The sequence below is a fragment of the Glandiceps talaboti genome, chromosome 5 (assembly GCF_964340395.1).
Source record: "Glandiceps talaboti chromosome 5, keGlaTala1.1, whole genome shotgun sequence".
NCBI classification, from domain to species: domain Eukaryota; kingdom Metazoa; phylum Hemichordata; class Enteropneusta; family Spengelidae; genus Glandiceps; species Glandiceps talaboti.
The window spans coordinates 11,784,050-11,807,500 of NC_135553.1; the positions used below are offsets into that span (position 1 = coordinate 11,784,050).

A 23,451-nucleotide genomic window follows, 5' to 3' on the forward strand; every position below is an offset into this window, starting at 1 on the left:
TTGCGATATTTATTAATTCATTCGTTTTCAGAAATTGTTGTGAAGAGAATGTTTACAGGTGTTAATAACCAGTTAACTTGTTTTCCCCTTTCTGTAATAGATATAAACGAATGCATGAGCAACCCCTGTATAAACGGAGACTGTATAGATGGAATCAACTCGTACGTATGTCAGTGTAACCAAGGTTTCATCGGCACACGCTGTGAAATAGGTGATACAGATATTTTGAAATTTCACTCATTAAAACACATGTTCGTGTCATCGTCATCGCCGTCATTGTGTGTCTATGAACATAATCTCCATTCAAAAGTAGTTTTCAATTCATAGCGCTGTAAATAGTAGTTTAGTGTAGATAACTTTGGTAAAGATTTTGTGTGTATATATCACTGTGTTGTTTGTAAAGTCACCAACTCGTGTGCATAGGTTTAAAAGAAGAAGATAAATATATTTGTGTAAAACGTTAATTTTCATAGTGTAAAATAGATTTAGAATTTAGAATAAAAGTAAAGTTAAATCATGTATTGTAGATAATATAAAGTGAAATAGTATGTAAAGTTAAGTATCATTTTCCATTAAAAGTAAAATCCAGTTTTCATGTTCACTTTAAGTAAAGAAACTATGAATGATGTGCAAAATGTCACAGATTTGAAATACGTTAAATAACCATATACAGTATTTAACAACCCACACTATGGCATAGGGGCGCGTAGTATTTCTTAGATTGTTGTTTTCCTTGTCTACAGGCTAGTCTGAGATATGACAACGTTTTGACTTGAAAATATTTCTGCTACCTTAATGGAAAGAACACCTTCAAGTATAGAACGTATATTGATACATTTGTAGTAGCAGGATTCGAGCAATATATTTCTTAGGAAAGCAACAATCTAAGCAATAATATATGTACCTGTGCACTAGGGGTTATTGGCCAATGAGAAACAACCACGTCCCCATTGTTTTGCTGTATGATGTTTCAAACATAAGGTCAAATATCATCGCTTGTATAATATGCGTTGTATTTTCGTCAAAATCTAAAATAATGGAAAATAGTTTCAGGTTTGATTTATGTGCCGTAAAGTCTTTTATATTGATGTGCTGCATGAAACACCATCATAATTGGTCAATGTCATGGTCGACTGACTGTACATGCGCAAAGAATTTAACTTAAACTGTTAACTGTACTCTACTGGTTAATTTATAGGAAGTGAAAGAATATACGTTTGAGTAATAAAGTTTTGTCCTCCTTCCAAGCATTTTTCAATTCAATTTTCATTATCTGTGCATTATTAGTTCACAGCAAATTTTAGAAATAAAACAATTAAATCGTGACGTCAATCTGACGTCGCCCAAATGACAACAGATCAACAGATGAAAGTGAGTTCATTTTTGATCTTGAACTTCGTACTAGTACAGACTCTAGAACAAACCGGTTAGACTAAGATTTCACTCTGCTTGCAAACAGGGTTAGCTATAAGGTTGATTTGAATCACTTTGTGAAGATAGACATTTTAGAATTATAAAATGCTTTACGAACTTTTCTCCGCTGACACAGTGTTACTTTTATTACCGCTTCTTTCATGTAGACTACGATGAATGTGGTAGCTCCCCGTGTAAGAACGGTGGTACATGCACAGATGGTGTAGGTGGATTTTCCTGCATCTGTGTACCTGGCTTTAATGGCAATACGTGCCAACTGGGTAACTACGACCATGACAAAAATCAAGTCATTTCAGTGTTTTGCTAAATAAGAAATACATAACATTCTCATGTTTCAATTGCGAGTCGCCCGCATATGCTAACTTGTCATATTTTTGGTGTGAGCTTTGACTAAGCAAGTGGCACTCCACGACGCCAAGGCTGTTATGAATAAGAGCATTGACAAAACTAATAACTATGGCAGATATATATTTTGGGGATAGCGTTTGTTGGTTTATTTTTGATATCCATTTTGGGTACTAACTAAAATTTACTAAATCCGAAAAATAAATATTCATGTAGAAACAATAGAAATTTACTGGTAACATGACTAAAGCTAGACAAGGAACGGACAACAAATCGTGTAACAAGTGGCTGCTGAGCTAACACGGGAATAGCGGAAATCGCCATCATCCTCCTAACAACTCAGCTTGTCCGTTTATACCCTATTAACTGGTATTTGGTACATACGGTATATATTGGGTTTACCGGTATAGCTAAAGACGACCTTTTAAAGTTCAGATTCATTCAATGACGTATTCCATGTAAATTTTATTCCTAGATGTTAATGAATGTGCCAGCAATCCGTGTCAGAATGGCGGCGTTTGTCGTAATCTTCTGAATGGCTATCTGTGTCAGTGTCTTGAGGGATGGACGGGTACAAATTGTGATATAGGTAAACGTAACTCTCCGGTAAAAACCAACACTAACCACCACCCCCTACCATAAAAAAGAGAGAGAAAAATGCAAAAATACAACAACCCAAGAAACAGAAAAAATTAACAAACAAAACAGACGTTTGTTATTTCACTTTTTAATTAAAACCAAATTATATTTATTGCATAATAATTAAACAAATTTCAGACTCCACGAAATGTGAAATTTATCAGCTCAGTGACGTCACTGTAGTGAAACAACGCATGCGCAGAATTTAAAATGACTATCTAGATTACTTCTTGTTGATTTGCGGAATTTCTTACTTTCTTTATTGTGAAATTGGTCAATTGTAACTGACTTTTAGAATTCATATAACAGCCATATCCACAGCAAAAAAGAAAATTTCCCACCATTGACTTCGTGAATACTAACTTTTCATTACAGAAATCGACGAATGTGCAAGTCAGCCTTGTTTAAACGGCGCCACATGTAATGATGCCTTCAGCCATTATACATGCACTTGTGTGGGCGGTTTTACTGGACTTGTGTGCGAAATTGGTAATATGCAAATTATACATCGTGTACAGCATAGTTGCAACTTGAAACTAAGCGCTAGCTATGCGTAAATTGTTACTAATGCTTTTGTCCCCATGCGTTTAAAATGTTGATTTTTTTGTTATAGGTTACAGGTATTAAGGATATTTCCGTGTCTACCCGTTACTAACCCTTGCCATACTGCTTGTCCTATGTGTATAACCATGTATTTGATGTGGTATTAAAAGCAGGACGCACTGCAAACTACATGTAACCGTAACGACATATTGCCTCCCATACACCAGCACATACACATCCGTACTCATTGTGATCACATCACAACACCCATAACCATGGTAACCCTAACTCAAAGTCATTTCTAACAAAAATCAAATAAATTTATTCTGTAAGCTTACATAGAACCAAATGTTAAATTATAGTAAATTTAACTTTAAAATAGATTGTAAAAATAACTTTTCTTCTTCCAATTCATACGTTTGACCTAAATTGTTTTTCTTTGGTTGATTTCAATGCATGGTATTTCTACTCTATATACCGTTCTCTCGACTCGCAATGTTTCGTAGGAGACGCCATTGGAGACGCCGATTGGCTCAAAGTTGAATGACGTAAGTATTCATGATGGTTAAATTTGCATGTGTCCTCGTTCAAGATTAAATAATGTCTACATCTATTTTTTGCAGATATCAACGAATGTGCCAGCAATCCTTGCGTACAGGGAGTCTGTAATAACATCGTCAACGCTTACCTTTGTACATGCAACGCTGGATACACTGGTGTTAACTGTGATATTGGTAAGTTACGGGACATAGAAACATTGTACGATTCGAGATAATGAACGTGTTATGTAAACACGTTTTCTCAATAATGTTAAGGTCAAAAATTTGGAATTTTCCCACAGTGTGTGTGGTCCCCACGGAAAACCCCCCTGAAAAGTCCATGAAATAGTGGTACTGATAGTGGTAATACACTTTAATCTCAAACTGGCAAGTGATTGGTGCAGAACAAACCACATTGGTAAAACCAGATTATAAAAGTTCAACGAGCTTGTAATAATACAATGTATGACATCACGTCGGCAACCAGTGCATGGTGATGTCAAATGTCACATTATTAATATGTTTTATGACCAGTCCTGCTTGCATACGGAGTAATCTGTGACTCGATTCTGACAATGGTGTTGAAGGTGGTGTCAGTAATATAGACCCGTGCACCGTCTGTAAGTAGGACTATGACAAGTCAGCAAGCTTATTCAGTTGTCTGCTATGCATAAAAAAACCAATGTGTTACATTTGTACCAAAATGGAATTGAATATGCAACATTTTGTTAGAATCTTGTTGTTAATCTAAACTTTGTTTTTCTTATTTAACCAGATATCAATGAGTGTTTCAGCAACCCATGCTTGAATGATGGTACATGTATTGATGCCGTTAACTCTTACACATGTACATGCAAATCAGGATGGATAGGTGCAAACTGTGAAGTCCGTAAGTATTACACTTGACTATATATACAAAGTTTATGAATATGATTGATACTAATAATTAAGCATGAACTTAATCGTACATTTTGTTATTATTTATCAACATTCGTATTTCAGAAAAATAGACACACATTTTCATGACATAGAATAATAACCAGTATATATTCCATATATTTGCTGTTCAACTTAGCTCGTGCATGGTTTTATGAAGGTTAAATGCAATTGAAAGAACCTGATAAGAATTATCAAACACAAAAAAGCTTCTTGTCCATATGCCTCTAGGTGATGAAGGATAAATATACACTGTCTGCCATTATTTGGATGATTTCATTGAACTCATTCTTCATATCTTTACCTACAGCCGTTGATGAATGTGGCAGTAGTCCATGCAGTAATGGAGGTACCTGTATAGACTTGGAAAATGCATATTACTGTATTTGTGGTGCAGGTTGGACTGGTCAACGTTGTCAAGAAGGTATGAAAACTTACCCCACAAAAAAACAACAACAAAACATTGATTTTGTTGAATTTCTTTGGAACCCCACCCCCAACCCCCATGTTTTCAAAAGTAATATAATAATATTCTTATGTGTCAAATGTCTTTGCAGAGAGGTTACCAAAGATTATCAAATGCAAACATAAACAAGTATTCTCAGTAGTTTGCTGTAATATATTACATTTTTAGGCTTGCACTTAAAATTCACATTTTACCATTTTGACAAAAAATATCAGTTTTATCCATTGTTTATATTGGTTTATTATGATTGATAACATGATTGATTGATTTCTTCATTTCATAATGAGTATTCGAACATGCCAATGTATTTCTTAAGCAGAAAAAAAACACTCAAGTTTTATTCAGTATTATGTCGTGTGTGTTACATTTTGTTCTCTCGTTTTTTTTCTCCCACTTTTTTTTTAGACATTAATGAGTGTGCCTCGGCTCCATGTGCTAATGGAGGGCAGTGTAACAATCTACAGAATATGTTTTCCTGTACCTGTCCACCAGCCTACACTGGTACTAGATGCGAGATTGGTATGTCTTTGAACTCTGTTTGTCTTTCAAGTCTTTGACTTTAAGTGAATCTTTATTCATCTGTATAAAAAAAATTTCTGAAGTGTGAGAGGCTAGAAAATAGTTACAACATTAACTGATCTGGTCTCATCCTAGATTATAGTTGTCATGGCAACATAAAATGTTACTTCAGCAATATTTGTCACATCAAAGTTTTGCTAAGTAACTGTTTTTCCTTCAGATTAGAAGTAAGGCCGACTGCCAACAATTCTATCGGTTCACCAAGTCGTATCTATGTAAAAGAAAATATGTAATTGGTCAAAACAATTATGTTCTTACTGCAACCTTTCTTGATATGCAACTAGTATAATTTAATTAAATTAAGTTTGGAAAGAGCACTGTTCACTCAGTGGTTTTGCAAAAGTTTCAGAACTCCAGTAACTCTAGTGGGAAAAATGTGGTAAAATTGTGATACATATCCAAAGATTATACTGCAGTGTTGATTGGGAACCCAGCAGAGGTTCTAAGTTAAAAATATGTCTGCATTTACCAATTGGTTCTCAATTTTCACAAAAATTATCAGTCATTTCCTCCTCATATTGATAGAAAAGTTTGGAGAAGTTTGGCACAATAATGTTTTATAGATTTTTTTCATCTATAGTAGATCCTTGTTAATAACTGATGGAATATTTGCAAATGTTTTCCATCAACAGAACTGAACTCATGTGTTAGCAACCCATGCGTAAATGGAGGTACTTGTGTAAATGAAGTGACTCACTACACATGTCGTTGCCAGCCTGGTTATGAGGGATATAACTGTGAAATTGGTAAGTTAACGTTTTATCGTTTTGTAGCACTGTTGGTAAGACTTTTGTCGAGCCAGACGACACTCTGTTTCAGGTCTAATGATTTTAATTGTAATTTTCAAAAGATAATTCCAGTAATGTTCTGACTTGTCGGGGGTGATTTTATGAACTATATTCTGCTTCAAACGAATGGTAAATCTATGTGATATAACATGATTGCCATGGTTGTAAATTATTACCCTCAAAGGTTCATATAATCCCTTGTAGTGTTCATGTACTGGTCCAGTCTAATTCTAAAGTCCACAAGAGTTTGGGCTTGGATGATGTATTCTAGTAAGTTGTTCCATTAAGATATGATGCACTGTTAGCAGAAATATTTCCTGATATCCAGTCTGAGTGTAGATTTTGCAAGTTTCAGTATCAGAGTATTTGGTGTGTGTTTACGAAGTAAAAAAGAGCTTAGTAAAGTCATACAGAGACATCTTTAATAGGGAACTTGCAAATCTGCCATGTTGAGTGTTGCATCATGGGAAATGTGACAATAAATGCTAATCAATTAGTATTATGAACAATATTGTTATATTGTTTGTAACCTCGATGGATCAATTCATAGTCACCCTGACCATTGTGGGAGGTTTATTTTATCGGTAGCTCCAGATTAGGTAATACGATAACCTCAGACAATCCCATAGTCCTTTGCATCTGAGCATGCTCAGTCTGGATTGCAAGTTCCCTATTGTTATATTTTTGTTTAGCTCAGTAACTTTTATTGCATGAATTGATTTAAGTCATTAATCTATGTTCTAACAGAATCCAATGAGTGTATTAGTTTGCCATGCATGAATGGTGCCACATGTCTCAATCTGATTGGAGGATTTGCTTGCAACTGTGTGCCAGGATGGACAGGCGATCTATGTGAAATCAGTAAGTCAGAATTTGAAAACACCTTCTGATGGTAATGTTGTGTTCTACTCTTTAAGTCCAGTGCAGCTTCTGTTCTGTTGATAACTAGCCTGTGCAAGAGTTTGGGTAGTTTTCACTTATTTTTGAAATTTATTACTGGTAGTTTATAACTTACTTGAAATTTCTGATATTGATCTTCAGTGTGACTCACTTTGTTTGTTTGACTACCATCTTAGAGATAGTTAATGTGCTCCTTTGATAAAAACTAAAATATCAACTTTGTCATGGTTGAAACAAATTACGGCCTTTACAGCGAATGGAAAAATAACAAAGTCAGTGGTTGTTACCATGCAACTTCTGTGATATTTAGTATTTGATTTGCTTTTGTTTTTGAGCCTGTACCATTAACACAAATTCTTAAAATTGTAGAATGTACAGTTTCCCATTGGTTTCTGCATGGTTGACACAGAACCAATGAGCACTAACCAGCAATGGTCTGTAACATAATAGAATTTGTTGATTTTAGGAACAATATGATACGAGTATACTGATTGACTTTTTACTTCATTTCTCTGCGTTAACTTTTGATTTTGTTCATTTTATCAGATATTGATGAATGTGTTAGTGGTCCTTGTCAAAATGGTGGGTACTGTATCGATGAAATCAATCGCTACAGGTGTTCCTGTCCAATTGCCTTCAGTGGATACAACTGCAACAATGGTAAGTAATAATACTGTGTAGAAGGGGGTATCTAACATTTCTGTATGTCATGTGACTATCACATGACTATCATAGTACAAACATGTGCCTATCACACCTTTATCATGATACAATCAAGTGATTATAGGTTGTGAAATTACTGATGATTCTGTAACATGAATATATCACATGGCTATCAATGTACCATGATATCGTCAAGTTAATCTTTTGCAAAAATATAATTTTTATATCACATGGTTATCACATGATTCAATATCATCATGTGATCATTGTGAAATCATAGAATAATGCAAAACAACACCATCTGATCTGTAACTGTGTGTCGTAATTATACCTATTTTCGTAAAAATCTGCGGGTACATGTTATCCACAATATGAAACATATAACATGATACAATTGACCTCACAACCAAAATTTGAACATTCCAATTTGTCATGTGATTATCACATGACAAATTGATTTACATATAATTTGTTTTCACATCTTTGATGTAATTTTTTTTTTGCTATCCTCCAGAAATTAATCTGTGCAGCTCTAACCCATGTTTGAACGGTGCCGGTTGCTTGAATTACAACAATTATTATATCTGTGTATGTCCTGGAGGCTATACAGGAACACACTGTGAGAATGACATCAATGAATGTGAGAGTACACCATGTAGGAATGGTGGTACTTGTCTCAACGGTGTCAATTCATATGTCTGTCAATGTACACCAGGATGGACTGGAGTTAACTGCCAAATCAGTAAGTATATTTAAGTCATCTTTTATGTATCATAATTTTCATAAGCCTTTAATGACTATTTTTCTGTAACATTTCTAGATCCATGCATGGATCAAGTTATCTTCTACTGTCTGACCCATTGAGCAACTATTGCCTCTTTCAAACCACTGTTTGCGTCCTGCGGCATCTTAAAGTATAAGCTACTATAAAAAGATTAAATTCTCCACTTAGTTTTGTGAGATTTAAAGTTACTTAATATGGTAACCGAGAGTTCAGACATTCTCGTAGCAAATACACTTTACTATATACATGCATACTTAATGTAGAGACATTCTTAAAAAATTGTCATTTTTGAAAAGTCTTTTTGAACAGGACATTCCACGTCAGAATGTTTAGAAAATCAGTACATGTAGGTACAAGACTTAATGTATTATGTTATTATTAATTCTACCATTCCGAGGTCATTATGATGGTCAAAATAACTTTACATTTTTTAAAACTGTTTTTAATTCTTTTTCCAGATATTAATGAATGTCTTAGTGGACCATGTCTTAATGGTGGAACCTGCAGAGATTCTGTCAACTCCTATGACTGTGAATGTGCAAGTGGCTGGATCGGTGTACACTGTGAAATCAGTAAGTTATAACTTTAGATCAGATATGAATCACTGATGTCTGATGGTAGTTTCGACTGAGAAGATAGTAGTTTTGAAGTCAAGTTGAGTGTCTAAAGACACTCTATACCATTGCATGTAGACCTGGTGACAGTTCCAACATGTAGCCCCCATACACCACTATTTATTCTGTATACACACACACAAAGGGGTTTGCATGCACTGATCATACCCAGTGTTTACAAGTAAAATCCCTCTCTGTCATTGATGGCATTTAGTCTTTGTTCTATAAAATCACTCAAAATTAAAGGGGTAAACATGTCTTTTCATCATATCATGAATGAAAATATTATTTCAAATGTAATACAGACAAAACAAGCCTAAATGTCACAACATAAGCGATGTCGTGTCTCATAGTGCATCTTGAACCAGAAAATCATTCAATTCCTGTAATATCCTGCAATAAAAATTGACAATCATCAACAAATCATTTTTATGTGTACTTTTGTTCAGCTAATGAAATGTTATTTCTAATTTCTTTGCAGACTCTAATGAGTGCAGTAGCAATCCCTGTCTGAATGGTGGTTCATGCAATGATTTAATCAATTCCTACACATGTGACTGTCTTCCCGCGTGGACAGGACTCTACTGTGAACTCAGTAAGTGTTCATATGCATTTATCCACATTCAATCTCCTGTCATTCTTTGACATGTGATGTAAAAGTAATATTATGATAAACATTAATATGCAAAAATATGCATGTATATGCAAAAATATGCTAATTGGTTCAAAATAATAACATTACTCCATGATGACATCAAATAGTGCATGTTACAATTCTCTGTTGATGGAATAATAATTATAATAGTAATCTTTATTTGAATTTGATGAAATTTTTTATCAGAAATCGAACAGTATTTTCACTGTTAAGATACCAATAATTAGACATTGTACATGTTAATTAGGGGTGAGTTGTATCCATAAGTCGTACAGTAACAGATCGAAATTGTGATCCATGGTGCTGATTTTAGAGTGTGAACCTAAAACTCAATTTGATTGTGTCATACAGTGTATGTATTGTATCATATATTACAGCATGTGTACAGCTGCAAAAATACATTTACCAACACGTGATTCAGTACTGTTCAGGCTGTTCTATATTATGAATGTCATTGTATCTAACAAAGTAGTTTCAAAAAACGTTCCAATTGCAACTAGGCCAACTTGAAATAAGAAATATACAGAAAAGATTAACTAACATCTAACTGATAAAGGACACTGCTAAAAGCAGTTAGATTCAAAATTACCCATGTATCAAAAAGATGACTACTTTTTAAAAATATGTCAATATACATCTAATACCAAACTCACACTATACAGGTACTGATGATTGTCGTAGCCAACCTTGTCAGAATGGTGCCACCTGTATTGATGGTAACTTTGACTACCTGTGTATGTGCCCACCTGGTTGGACTGGCAAAAACTGTGGAACAGGTAAGTTTTTGTCAATTTGGTCTGAGTTCAGTAACTCTTGAATACTGTAGGAATTTTTAGAGGAATCAAGTGTATAGTTTGTAGATTTGTGCATGTGGCTGTTAAAAAGGAACAGTGTGGTATTTCTGAAATCATTCTTCTGCACAATGGTAATGTGTTGCCAGCTAAAAATAGATTGGGATGATTATTCAAATTATTGTAATCTAGTCAATATTAAGTACAAAATTATATATTTGAAATACGATATTGAAGTGACCTTTTTATTTCTGTTTGGGGAGCAGAAGCTATACTGCTTCTTATCCTGTCTCCATTGTTGGTTCACTGCGGTCAAAATAATTTACCCCAAAAGTGGCCAGTGAAATCCCTTAAAGTGGCACAGAGAAATATTTTAACTAAATCTTCATTCAAAACGTGCACAGACAAGATTTTCTGTGATGAAAGAATTAAAAATGGTTATTGTTTTTTGTGTTTTCAGACATTAATGAATGTGCAAGTCGTCCATGTCAAAATGGTGGCACTTGTATGGATAGTCTTAATGGTTATGCCTGTATGTGTACAGTAGCATGGACAGGTGTACACTGTGAGATAGGTAAGTAATGATTGGTCAAGATGAACCACATGACCATCCAATATGGTGAGAATAGTAGTAATCATTTCATTGGTCAAGGTAACCACATGACCATCCAATATGGTGAGACTAGTAGTAATCATTTCATTGGTCAAGGTAACCACATGACCATCCAATATGGTGAGACCAGTATTTGTCTGATTGGTCAAAATGAATCACATGACCATCCAAATTTACTTGTACCAGTACATCATGGTCATCTTATTGAATAATAGTATCATCAATGACCTTCCAAAATAAAAAAAATACATATGTCATACTATTAGATATAGTTCAATTCATTCAGCATTTCTATTGTCTTATAATGTATTTTTTTTAGAAGTTTGAACATTTATAATAGCATAGAAGTACATCACACATTCCCTATAGAAAACATAACTTTTATAAAATTACAATATTTTTTACTTTTTCCAGATATTGATGAGTGTGCTAGTTCTCCATGTAGAAATGGAGGAACATGTTTTGATGGTGTTGGAAGGTTCACTTGTGGCTGTGCACCAGGCTGGATTGGACCAATATGTGAACAAGGTATGTCTATAACTTCATTGAGCTCATATATATATATATATATATATATATATATATATATATATATATATATATATATATATATATATATATATATATATATATATATATATATATATATATATATATATATATATAGTATGTCAATTATTGTACGGACTTTGAACATTAAATTATAATATTTTTATTCTTTTTTTAGACATTTATATGAAATTATTATATATATATACAGTGTATTTTATTTTATTTTATTTCAGACATCAATGAATGTAACAGTGGACCTTGCCAGAATGGAGGAACTTGTATAAATGGCAGAAATAGCTATTCATGTGCTTGTCCAATTGGATTTTCTGGTCCTGAGTGTCAAATCAGTAAGTCTTGTTTCTCTTTAGATGGTGTGGATGAATATTGTACTGTATAAATGATATTCACTAAATCTCAGACCACTAAATGTATTCATCCGAAGCTCAGTGTGTGGCTCCTCATAAAGAAATTGTCTGAATTAACTTTGCCATGCCATGAATGCAATTCCACAGTGTTTTCAGTAAATTACATGTATGTAACTACTTTAAGGAATAATTTGGCGGGTTGTTGTTTTCCAAGCAGTTATAGCTCATTTGCCTCCTACCACTAAAGGCTCTCTTCTAACTCAATGCCCAGTGGTGGTTGGATTTGGTCTGTATGTAAGAAGGATGTTTAAGAAAAAAAAAGCCTGCTCATGGTGCAAAACTAGTTAACTATTCAAACTGTTTTTGAATGAAGAAAAACATTGGGAACTAATGTCCAGCTAATTGTAGATTTCACTTACTTAATTTCTTATTGTAAATGTTCTGAATTTATTATCAATGAAATTTTATGACTAATTTTCTGACAACAGATGATGATGATTGTGCAACTTCTCCTTGTGTCAATGGTGCCTGTAATGATATGATCAACGGATATAGCTGTCAGTGTCATCCTGGCTGGACAGGTACCAACTGTGATGTGGGTAAGTACAATTTATTTCAGTTCTGAATTAATTCCTGGTATGATTGTTGGTTGTGTCTTCTCATTTTCAAAGGAAAGGAAAAATTTGAAATGTAATTATGATAAAATGTCTGCAATAAAAGAAATAAGAGTTCAAACTAAAAAATCCAGGTAGTGGGTGAGAGAAAACAGTATATTCTTTTATTTGAAATTACACTGACGTTTCGGTGTCGCACAAGAGACCTTCTTCAGTGATAGACTGTAATAAACAAAACACTGTAAAAAGTGCATGGTGTCTACGGTTGGAGCAGGTATGATAATGGTATGGTAAAAATCCAACAAAAAAGGAACTACAACCAGTGGCAGGCAAAGTGGAACTTGTTACAAATAGGGATATTAACCAATGGAATTGGGTTTAATTACGCTTAATACCTCAGCATGTTGGAAGTAAAGAGACTTTCATTATATTTATATTTGATGAGAACACCTTTTTGGGCATCTTTTACATAATGAATTTCAAGTTCTCCTAGCATTTCATGTATATGTAAAAGAGGCCATAAAACTGTTCTTATTAAACTTTGAAATGCAATACACATCTCCCGTTCCAAAATTCCCTGCCAAGTATTTGTTTACTTTCCCTGTGTGTTACAAGGTGTGCTTGTTAATGCTTGCCTGTCACTGGCTGTAAAATATGGTACCGCAATGGTGTAATTCATAATTGATATACCATACGATATTTCCATATTTTCCTTTCCTGCTCAACTTTGCAGTCATTTTGGATATTCTAATCTAATCTAATCAAATCAAATCTAATCTAATCTAATCTAATCTAATCTAACCTACTGATTGTTGGATGGAATCTTTTATTTGTTTGTACAGATATTAATGAATGTCAAAGTGCTCCATGTGTAAATGGTGGTGTCTGTACCAATCTCATTGCACTATACACATGTACATGTCCCCCAGGGTACAAAGGTTACAATTGTGAAATAGGTAAGTTGTTGGGGGTTTTTTTTGTCTCAGGTGAATTGAATTTCGTTTGAAAACAGTACAACTGGAAAACAACATTTGAAATCTTTTGTGAAACATAAGCCTGGAATTTTGAAATGTTTCATATTAATTATGAAAGGCAAAATTTAATCAACAAGAAGGATCGTGGTAATTATATGTAGGCAAGTTTACCAATGAAGGCAAGAAATATAATTCTGGCACGATACTTTATATAATAATTCTTTTTAAATAAGTGAAAGTTTTACTTGATAGAAAATTACAGTCTTCCAGTGAACAATGCCTCTAATTATAATTCTGTTATCACTTTGCATACAAATATAAATTATTAGTGAAAGTTAAAACAGCATCTGGGCTTCGCATAAATCTACAATTTTTTAATTTTATTTTTCTCTAATTCTGTTACAGATCTTAATGAATGTGCTGCTGACCCTTGCAAGAATGGAGGTATTTGTATAGATCAACTAAACACCTTCACTTGTAATTGTCAACCTGGTTGGACTGGAAGAACTTGTGAAATCAGTGAGTAGAATCATTTAAAAAGTTTTTTTTTTATTCTCTATAAAAAGTAGATTGTTGTTCTACAGAACAACAAAATACATCTGTCATTGGTTCTACAGTGCTCAAGATACGAGTCAAAACATTTAAAGTCACAATTCGATTAAGATAAAATAGATTTATGTCTCTCCAGACTATAGAATACCACACTCAAGCCAAGTTGAACACATTCAACCCAAATATATGGGATTTATACCCTGGTTGATACCACATGCAAGCCAAGTTGAACACATTCAAACAAAAAATATGGGATGTATACAATGGTTGTTGTACATCACAACAACATACATCTGCATATCATTGGTTCTGCAGTATTTGAAATACGAGTCAGAACACTTTAAGTCATCATTTCTCTTACCTAATTTTCATAAACTATGTTTATGAAAGAATGATTTTATTATATACCATAATATTGTTCTTCATTTGGCTGGAAAATACTTGTGACCTACAGGTTTTGTCAGTACTCGTCAGTCAATCATATTTTCCTTATTTTCTCAAAAAATATCGGGAAAAAATATCTAATTTTAACCTTTTGTGAATTAAGTATTTCGATTACTAAAATCTCACTCTCTCATTGAGAACTTGACTAAAAAAATTTCTCTGATGAATCTTTTTTCACTTTTTGATTTTGTTTACCATTTTAGACATCAATGAATGTGCCAGCAGTCCCTGTCTAAATGGTGGAAGATGTGTTGACGGTGTTAACCGTTATACTTGTACATGTCTGGATGGTTGGACTGGAAGTAACTGTGAAATCAGTAAGTGTACTTACACCTTGAAGTTCACCAAAATATGAATAATAATTAGAAAAATTACATTTATCAATGGACAAAATAACATGAAAAGTAACTCTACAACCTTTCAATTTTAAGTGTTATCAAATTTTTTAAACTCATAATTTTACAAATTGAATTTGAATGTTGCATATAGCTATGTCATGATTTCTCGGAAACAAACATAAATTGAAGTTCTGTTTGAAATTTTTTGCAGACTTTCCTATAAACAAATCTCTAGGCAATATACTTGTAAAATATTAATTTAAAAACTGTGTATTGAAAAAACAATTGAAATATGATTTCATTTCATTATTGTTATAAAGCAGTTTAAAAAACCATATGAAAATGTCATAAAGAAAAGCAACATATCATTATAGACAATACAAACAATATAAAGGGTAATGAAAAATAAATAAAATCTTTGGAATAAACCTAAGTGTATATCATTCCTTCACATACTCAGAAAATAACTTATTTGAATACTGTAGAATATCAAAACAAATCTACATTATAGATGCAATCCTGTGACCAAATCTCACTATCATGTGATCATAGCAATACGCTTGGAAAACATACATTTTTAATGAACAATCCCTTTTATGAAAATCAAATCTACTAATCTTTTCCAGACATTAATGAGTGTGCTAGTGTGCCATGTCTAAATGGAGGACGGTGTATAGATGGTCTTGCTCAATACACATGTGAATGTCTACCTGGTTGGGTTGGGTTCCACTGTGACCAAAGTAAGTCCAGTTTTAAGATCATTAGCATTTTTTTTCAGATCTGTGTAATGACTTTAATCCTTCTACTGTACAATGTGTAGTCTTGTAGTTAGACCCGGATCGATGCTCGGAAGGTGGCTGAACAAAAGTGGAGGATGACAGTTCCTCAGATGCACAGTGTAAATGCCTTCAGTTTGCATCTATGGTGCATTACGACCTTCTGTTGCCCAATGTCAAATGAAAGCCTGACGATCTAACAGCTATAATGTGCAGCTGTCATTGAGTAATAGTGTTATTGATGTTTCATTTTTGTGTTAATGTATCTCATTATCATATATAGAATTCTCCATGTAGTCTGATTGACTCAGATTGTAAACACAAGCGTTGTAGTGTTTATTTGTCTTTGGTACAATAAATGTACCCCAGCATCTGGCCTCACAATTTTATCAATAGGTCATTTGTACTATACTTGATCAATTGCAGTTCTTTCTTATAAACACTAGACAAAGGTACCATTCACTAAGAAATGTGACATTGAAAGTGTAAATTCATTTGAATATGGAATTAATTTGTTGTTTATTTGCAGATATTGATGATTGCGCATCCAACCCATGCATTAATGGTGGGGTTTGTGTTGATGGTGTCAACAGATACACATGCCAATGCACAGCTGACTGGACAGGAACCAATTGTGAAATTTGTAAGTTTTAGCACAAAAAATATGCATAATTAAATTGACATTAAGGAAGTATTTGATAATGATGACTGCTCCATCGAGAGTACTAGTTCTCACAAGAAAAAAGAATGAATCCGTACATTAATTTTAGAAAATTTCAATGATTTATCAAGTTTTGAGAGTTAAATATCTACCAAGTGACATTGTCTGCCAAACCTTTTCAAAAAGAAATGGTCCTGAACAAAAAAATTAGACATCTACTAAAACGTACCTGTGAGTAATTTTTTGAGTGTTTAGGTTAATGGGCTTTTACAAACTCTTCATTTATTAGTAATACTGCCAGGCAGCATGGTTTTTGATTCTAGTTTGTGTAATGTGTTAGTAACAAGTTTTACATCAAACTTTTCAGGGCTTGGCTGTATTGCCAATATCACATTGCCACGTGGACAGGAGACACTGACAGTCACATCTCCAAACTTCCCTGCTAATTACCATGACAACGAGTACTGTCGCTGGTTTGTTTATACTGAAACTGGTAAACACATCCGAGTTGATGTGAGTGACTTCTACACAGAGTTGCGCTATGACTTCCTCACAGCTGGTAATGGTGTTGATTTACTTGATGAAGGGTCTGTCGTTGTTAGGTCATCTGGTAAAGATATTCCGCCACCATTCTTAACCACTGCCAATGTTGTCTGGGTGACTTTCACCAGTGATTCCCACAAGACTGAGAGAGGTTTCTCTCTGACATTCACAGTGGAAGACAGTCCAGGTTGGTAAAACTCTTAATGAATGGTGTTTCTTATCATTAACTGTCTTATATGACCAAACACCTTTTGATCACACATAACAACTAGCTAGTACACACGTAAACACCAGTAACTATTTACAACATGTATGGTGACATTTTAGTATATGTGGAAGTGACAGGTGCTGCCCAGGCAGTAGTTGTAACAGGGTGATTATTTACATTTAACTAGTTTGTTTGCAGATCACGTCCCTAAGTACAACTTTTACACCTGTTTATTAAGTTTTTAGCAGTTATTGAGTTACAAATACAATATACATGTTGTTTCACATCGTTTTCTTTTCAAGTAGGAAAAAAAAAACATAGTAAAAGCCGTTTTATAATCAATCAAACATCACAAATAAAGTACATAAAAGTAGATGGGATTATGATAAATGGGAGTATGAAAGTAACAAGTAATACAGTCCTAATCAATTAGTATGATTCTTGACATTTCAAATAACAATTCTTTGACAAAAGTCGTAGGCAAGATAAATATTGGCTATGTACCTGACAAGTACCTGTGTACTAAATATTGAGTGTTTTTCAGCACACTGTGTTTGTTAGGCACATGTATTTGTTACTTGTGCACTTCTAAATATCAAATATAGATACTCATTTCTCATCAGTATTCTAAAAGACACAGTGTGTATCCAATTTGACATGTAGTCAGGTTTTTTTTAACTTCAAATTTTGTTTTATTTCAGATCTTGTCAATGAGTGTGCTAGCAACCCATGTAAGAATGGTGGTGACTGTGTTAACAGTATTGACAAATATGTATGTATGTGTACATATGACTGGACAGGTGAACACTGTGAAACTTTGATTGGTATGTTCATTATAATAATACCTCATTCTAATATATCTGTACACATTTGACTTATTTGCATTGAAATTGGTAACATGGGAATTATGAGACAAGTTACAAATGAAAGTTTTTAATGGAACCATTTGTGACTTGGAGAGTATACAAAGTGTTGTTCAAAGTTGTTCAAAGCCCAGTTCAGAGCATTGTTCAAAGTGTTATTAAAAATGTTGTTGAAAGGTCTTCAAAGTGTTGTTGAAAGTGTGAGTCAAAGTTGTCCAAAGTGTTACATGTAATGAAAGTGTTGTTCAAAGTGTTTCTAATGATAGAATATAAAAAAAATAAGTTATAAACCAACAGTCTGTTACATGTTAATCATGAGAAGACTCAGAATTTAATTGCCAAATGATTATTAAATGAAAACTGTAAAACTTAAATTCCAAATTATCCATGGTGTTGAATATGAAGTAATCGGTGTTGTTATTTCCACACAGATATCAATGAATGTTACAGCAACCCATGTCCATCTGGTGCAAGGTGTGTTAATGCTGTCCAACGATTCTTCTGTGTATGTCCACCTGGGCTAACTCATGACTTATGCCTTGAACCAGGTGAGTAAAAATAAAAACAGGTGTTGTATTGTAATATGTTTAGTTGGAACTTTGGTAAAACTGTCATACACTCCTTCTACCATAATATCAGCACAAAACCCATGGGTAAAGGGAAACCCCTTTGAATTGGGATTATTTTTGGCTACTGTCATTTACAAATAATCTTTCTATGAAAGAAATTAGGAAAACAAGTTACAACAATGAGCTAAAACGTGAACATTTCTTTGATTCATTTGTTGTCACATGGTATAACCATGGCAACCTTGGTACATTACATTGATGTATCAGACAGCATGCACAGTTTACTGTGAAAATTTGATCCTTTTCCAGTCTGTTTTAATGCAGCTATGATTTAACACCTTCAAATGCATATTTTGTTGTGTAGAAGATTCTTAAGAAATAGAATTGGTATATTTACTCTTGAACTTAATTCATCAAGGACTGCTATAGTTGTACTATTAGTGTAAGGATGTGTGTTGTAACAGTTACAGAGAATGGAAATTAATACAATTGTGTGTACATTTTATATCTTTTAGGAATGACAGACATTTGCCTTGCCCTTCAACCTTGTTCTAATGGAGGAACTTGTATCAGTGATGGTGTAGACTATGCCTGTGTATGCCCTGATGGTTGGGAAGGCGTTGTTTGCTCAATAGGTATGTATTGTACTTTCTGATCCAAAGTTGAAATGAAAGGTATGATTGTATAGTACAATATATTAGATGGATTTGATGAAATAGTCAACAATAACATGACAAATGTCATAACAGTCAACACAAATGTACCCAACAGAGATGCAATTTAATTTGAATAATCAAAATCCAGTTTGGGGGGAGTTTTAGCTAGTGAAGGAAAGTTAATGACTATTTTTAAAATGTTCATCAAATTGATAGTCCAAATAACTTAAATACAAAGTTGTAATACATAAGCAGTTAAAACAGTTTTTGAGCTTTCGATCTGTCATAGTCCTCAGAAAAATGACAGATTCCATAGTTACAGCTGACCACTAAGTGGAAAGGAAAGCTAGCTGTCTTCATATAAAATTGCTAACTGACTATTCTGTCTTCCCTCCAGATGTAAATGAATGTGAGAGTAACCCTTGTCAGAATAGTGGTACATGTGTCAATGGTGTAGGCCAGGCTCAATATACTTGTTATTGTAAGAATCAATACTCGGGTAGAAACTGTGAAATTGGTAAGTATATTGTCAACTTGGTTCCAAAACTTTAAAAAATATCTCATTGTCATCTTGGATAAATATCTATAACTGGCTAGACTCAATTAGTTTCAAAACTATTTTCCAATCTCTCGTCTGTGACAGTGAATTATGTTTTATATATGGTGTTTGTTTTTCTACTAATTGTACTTTCTTTCTTTTCTTGTGGATAAAAGATTTAAATTTAAAGTAACCATGCCATCTTGGTTCAAAAGTTATCTTTCCATTGGCATAGCATTGGCTGTCAAATATTTGTTGTTGTTTTTTAATAAGTGGCCTTTTTATTGGAACCAGTTGTGTCTTGCATCATTACCAGCTCAAATGTTAGTCTGGTAAAATGTTATCTTGGTTTGTTGGATTTTGTGTCAAATATAAATGCAATTTGCAATGCCTTGTATTAAAACTAGATTTTAAGATAGTTCACAAATGTACATGTATGTCTGAGTGTTCGGCCAAGATATTTGAGTAACTATTTTTTATTGCTAGAAAGAATTGTCTTTTAATTCATTCAGCAATAAATTATCTTTTGAAACTCTCACTTTTGTATGATGAAAAATTATTTTCATGAAAAATTTCCATACATGCTACTTTTTATTCAAAATGTACATAAATAGAAAATAAAATGAAAACTGAATAAGATTTCGACTTGATTGTAAATTTTCTCCTTTTTTTCAACAGACAATAGTGTAAGTCCATGTACTAATAATCCATGCAGCAATAGAGGTACTTGTAGTGAAGATGGTGACCAGTTTTATTGTTCCTGTAATCCAGGATTCATCGGACAGTACTGTGAAATTGGTAAGTTTTCATAAGGGTGACGTTCAACATGTATTACTCCTTGGAAATTACAACTGTTTTTTTTGTTCAAGAAAACTCCCACCCATTCCAAGTTAAAATCACGAAAAAAAGTAGGGATCACTGTTCACAATTTTTTACATTTTAAAGCAGCAAAATCTTATTAAAATAAAGCCATTTTAGAATTCAATATTGCTGCTTAATACTGTGTTAACTCTATGGGAAAATGAAAGATTGTCAATTTCCCTGAAAACAAGATGGTGAAACCCCAAATTTCTTTTAGTATTTCAAAAGGAACAGGAGCAAGCTTCCATAAGTTTGGAGAGACTTTAAGAACCTTGATTTTCAGAGAGATTCATCCCTGAGAGCATATTCAACCTTAATTCTCTGTTTCTAATAACTTGACCAACCCAATATTTCTTCAACCTGGTGAATTAGAAAATAAAGAATTAAATATTACAGTATTTCACTGATAATATTTCAATATATCACTAATTTGAGAACCAAGGGATTGAATACTTGGCCCTTTTTAAAGAGGTATTAATTCTATTAAATGATTTCTATTTGTATCTTTTTCAGATGAGGATGAGTGTCTGAGCAGTCCCTGTAGAAATGGTGGAACATGTCAACAGCTGTCAGTAGGCGGGTACTATTGTCTGTGTCCTGGTATGGGTCCAAACTGCCAGGGATGTAAGTACAACACAAACACCAACTTCATATCAAACTACATGTCGAGATTGAACAGTACTTGCAAGCTTACCATTGGTATATGTTCTGTAAATATAGACAACGAATTCAGCATCTACATAAACAAAGAAACCTGAGATGATTCAATGATTTATTGTTGATTGTAGTGAGAGTCCTAAATTGCCAATAAATAAATAAATTGATTAAAATGAATTTGTTATCAGTGGCTATATTTCATGCTCTCCAAGTTGATTCCATGAAAGGTATGGACAGGTAGAAGCATTGGGGGAATAGTAAGAGAAAAGAAAATTAGTTTTGTCTTTTGGGTAAATGTGAAATTTCTGTTAAAGCAAAAGGACCAGGGGCAAGCTGTCATATGAAAAATTAAGAGATTTTAGATTATGAAGTTTTATTTTCAGGGAAATTTGTCTGACTCATATCGAATTGAAGTCGTGATTGTGGGAAATTGTGCTTTGAAAATGAGAATGATTTTTCTCTCTCAAATATTCCTTTTTTCAGTTGGTGCATGTCAAACTGAGCCTTGTTACAATGATGGTATATGTACTGAGATTGGTGCAACATTCCAGTGTACCTGTAAACCATCTTTCAATGGAGCACAGTGCGAGGACAGTAAGTTCACTCTAAAATTACACCGTTTGTATACCGTTTATCAGAAGGATAGAAGATCTCCTAGTTTGGCCACTAGGAGTGCTATTCACAGGCCATTTTGGGTAGCTAATATAGACAACAGATACAGAGTTACCACTCATTTTCTGTGTCATTCCTGCAGTACATGTACTGTGTTTTATAAGAATCAAAACATACATATCCACTACTGTACTCTTTTCAGGAAAACACAAAGTTATTTCACACTCATTTTATTCACTGCTTCATGCATTGTCATATGATCTAGTGGGCATGACAAAATCTTTCTAGCCCTCGCTTTGCCAATCTCAATGGAGCACCTACCCTTTTGTGATACCTATATCTATAAAATGGGTAGAACTTCAGTGGCTGGACTAATCATGTCTGTAGGATTTCACATCCTTCTAGTGATGAGTTATGTGACCAACCCAGAGTATCAGACCGATAAACCAGCTTATCCACAGTTGTGGATGAATGCTTGCTTTCACAAAAGTTCAAAAGCCTATAGTGTTTCAAAAGTTAACTAAATCTCTATGTTGTATCAAATCGCTTTCTCATTAACTTTACATTTGATTGCTATTAAAAAAAAAAACAATTAGAACACATCTCTCAAAGATAACGATCAAATTTACAATTAAGGATTAGAAATAAAAAAACAAACTGAACCTCACACATTTATTGTCTTCATGTCAGAACTCTCATTTTAGTTTTACTAATGATATAAATAAATCAAAGTGACAGATTTCAAACTTTCTAGTCTTATATAATGGTTCCTTCTAAAACATTGTAAATCTAAATTTTGAATATTTTTATTCTCATTTCAGGATTATATAACATTGAATGTATTGATCCTAGCTACTGCATTAATGGTGAATGTCTACTTGTCAACAATTTACCAACTTGCTCATGTAATCCCGGTTATACTGGAGTCAACTGTGAATCAGGTATGAGTTCATGTGTTCATCATGTGAATCTGGTATGTATACATGTGTTCATCATGTGAATCTGGCATGTATTCATGTATTCATCGTGTGAATCTAGTATGTGTTCATCATGTGCATCAGGTATGTGTTCATCATGTGAATCTGGTATGTATTCATGTGTTCATCATGTGAATCTGGCATGTATTCATGTATTCATCGTGTGAATCTAGTATGTGTTCATCATGTGCATCAGGTATGTGTTCATCATGTGAATCTGGTATGTATTCATGTTTTCATCAGGTGAATCTGATATGTGTTCATGATATAAATCAGGTATATGTTCATGTGTTCGTCATGTGAATCAAGAATGAGTCTGGTGTGTGGTCATGTGTACATCATGACTATGGTCATCACTTGATTTAGGTGGGGCATGTAATTTTGATATGTGGCCATGTGTTC

At 33.6% G+C, this 23,451-nt stretch overlaps 1 protein-coding gene across 1 annotated transcript in view; it reads left to right on the forward strand.

The window, feature by feature from the left end:
• LOC144435696 (uncharacterized) overlaps positions 1-23,451 on the forward strand; it is a 443,695-nt gene that overhangs the window by 25,280 nt on the left and 394,964 nt on the right. Inside the window, exons 18-40 of the mRNA XM_078124303.1 lie at positions 101-211; positions 1,581-1,694; positions 2,255-2,368; positions 2,794-2,907; positions 3,585-3,695; positions 4,276-4,389; positions 4,747-4,860; positions 5,308-5,421; positions 6,114-6,227; positions 7,017-7,130; positions 7,716-7,829; positions 8,347-8,574; positions 9,075-9,188; positions 9,712-9,825; positions 10,548-10,661; positions 11,137-11,250; positions 11,704-11,817; positions 12,075-12,188; positions 12,695-12,805; positions 13,663-13,776; positions 14,200-14,313; positions 15,755-15,868; positions 16,434-16,547. Of these exons, the coding sequence (XP_077980429.1) occupies positions 101-211; positions 1,581-1,694; positions 2,255-2,368; positions 2,794-2,907; positions 3,585-3,695; positions 4,276-4,389; positions 4,747-4,860; positions 5,308-5,421; positions 6,114-6,227; positions 7,017-7,130; positions 7,716-7,829; positions 8,347-8,574; positions 9,075-9,188; positions 9,712-9,825; positions 10,548-10,661; positions 11,137-11,250; positions 11,704-11,817; positions 12,075-12,188; positions 12,695-12,805; positions 13,663-13,776; positions 14,200-14,313; positions 15,755-15,868; positions 16,434-16,547 (2,727 nt within the window). The remainder of the gene's footprint in view (positions 1-100; positions 212-1,580; positions 1,695-2,254; positions 2,369-2,793; positions 2,908-3,584; positions 3,696-4,275; positions 4,390-4,746; positions 4,861-5,307; positions 5,422-6,113; positions 6,228-7,016; positions 7,131-7,715; positions 7,830-8,346; positions 8,575-9,074; positions 9,189-9,711; positions 9,826-10,547; positions 10,662-11,136; positions 11,251-11,703; positions 11,818-12,074; positions 12,189-12,694; positions 12,806-13,662; positions 13,777-14,199; positions 14,314-15,754; positions 15,869-16,433; positions 16,548-23,451) is intronic.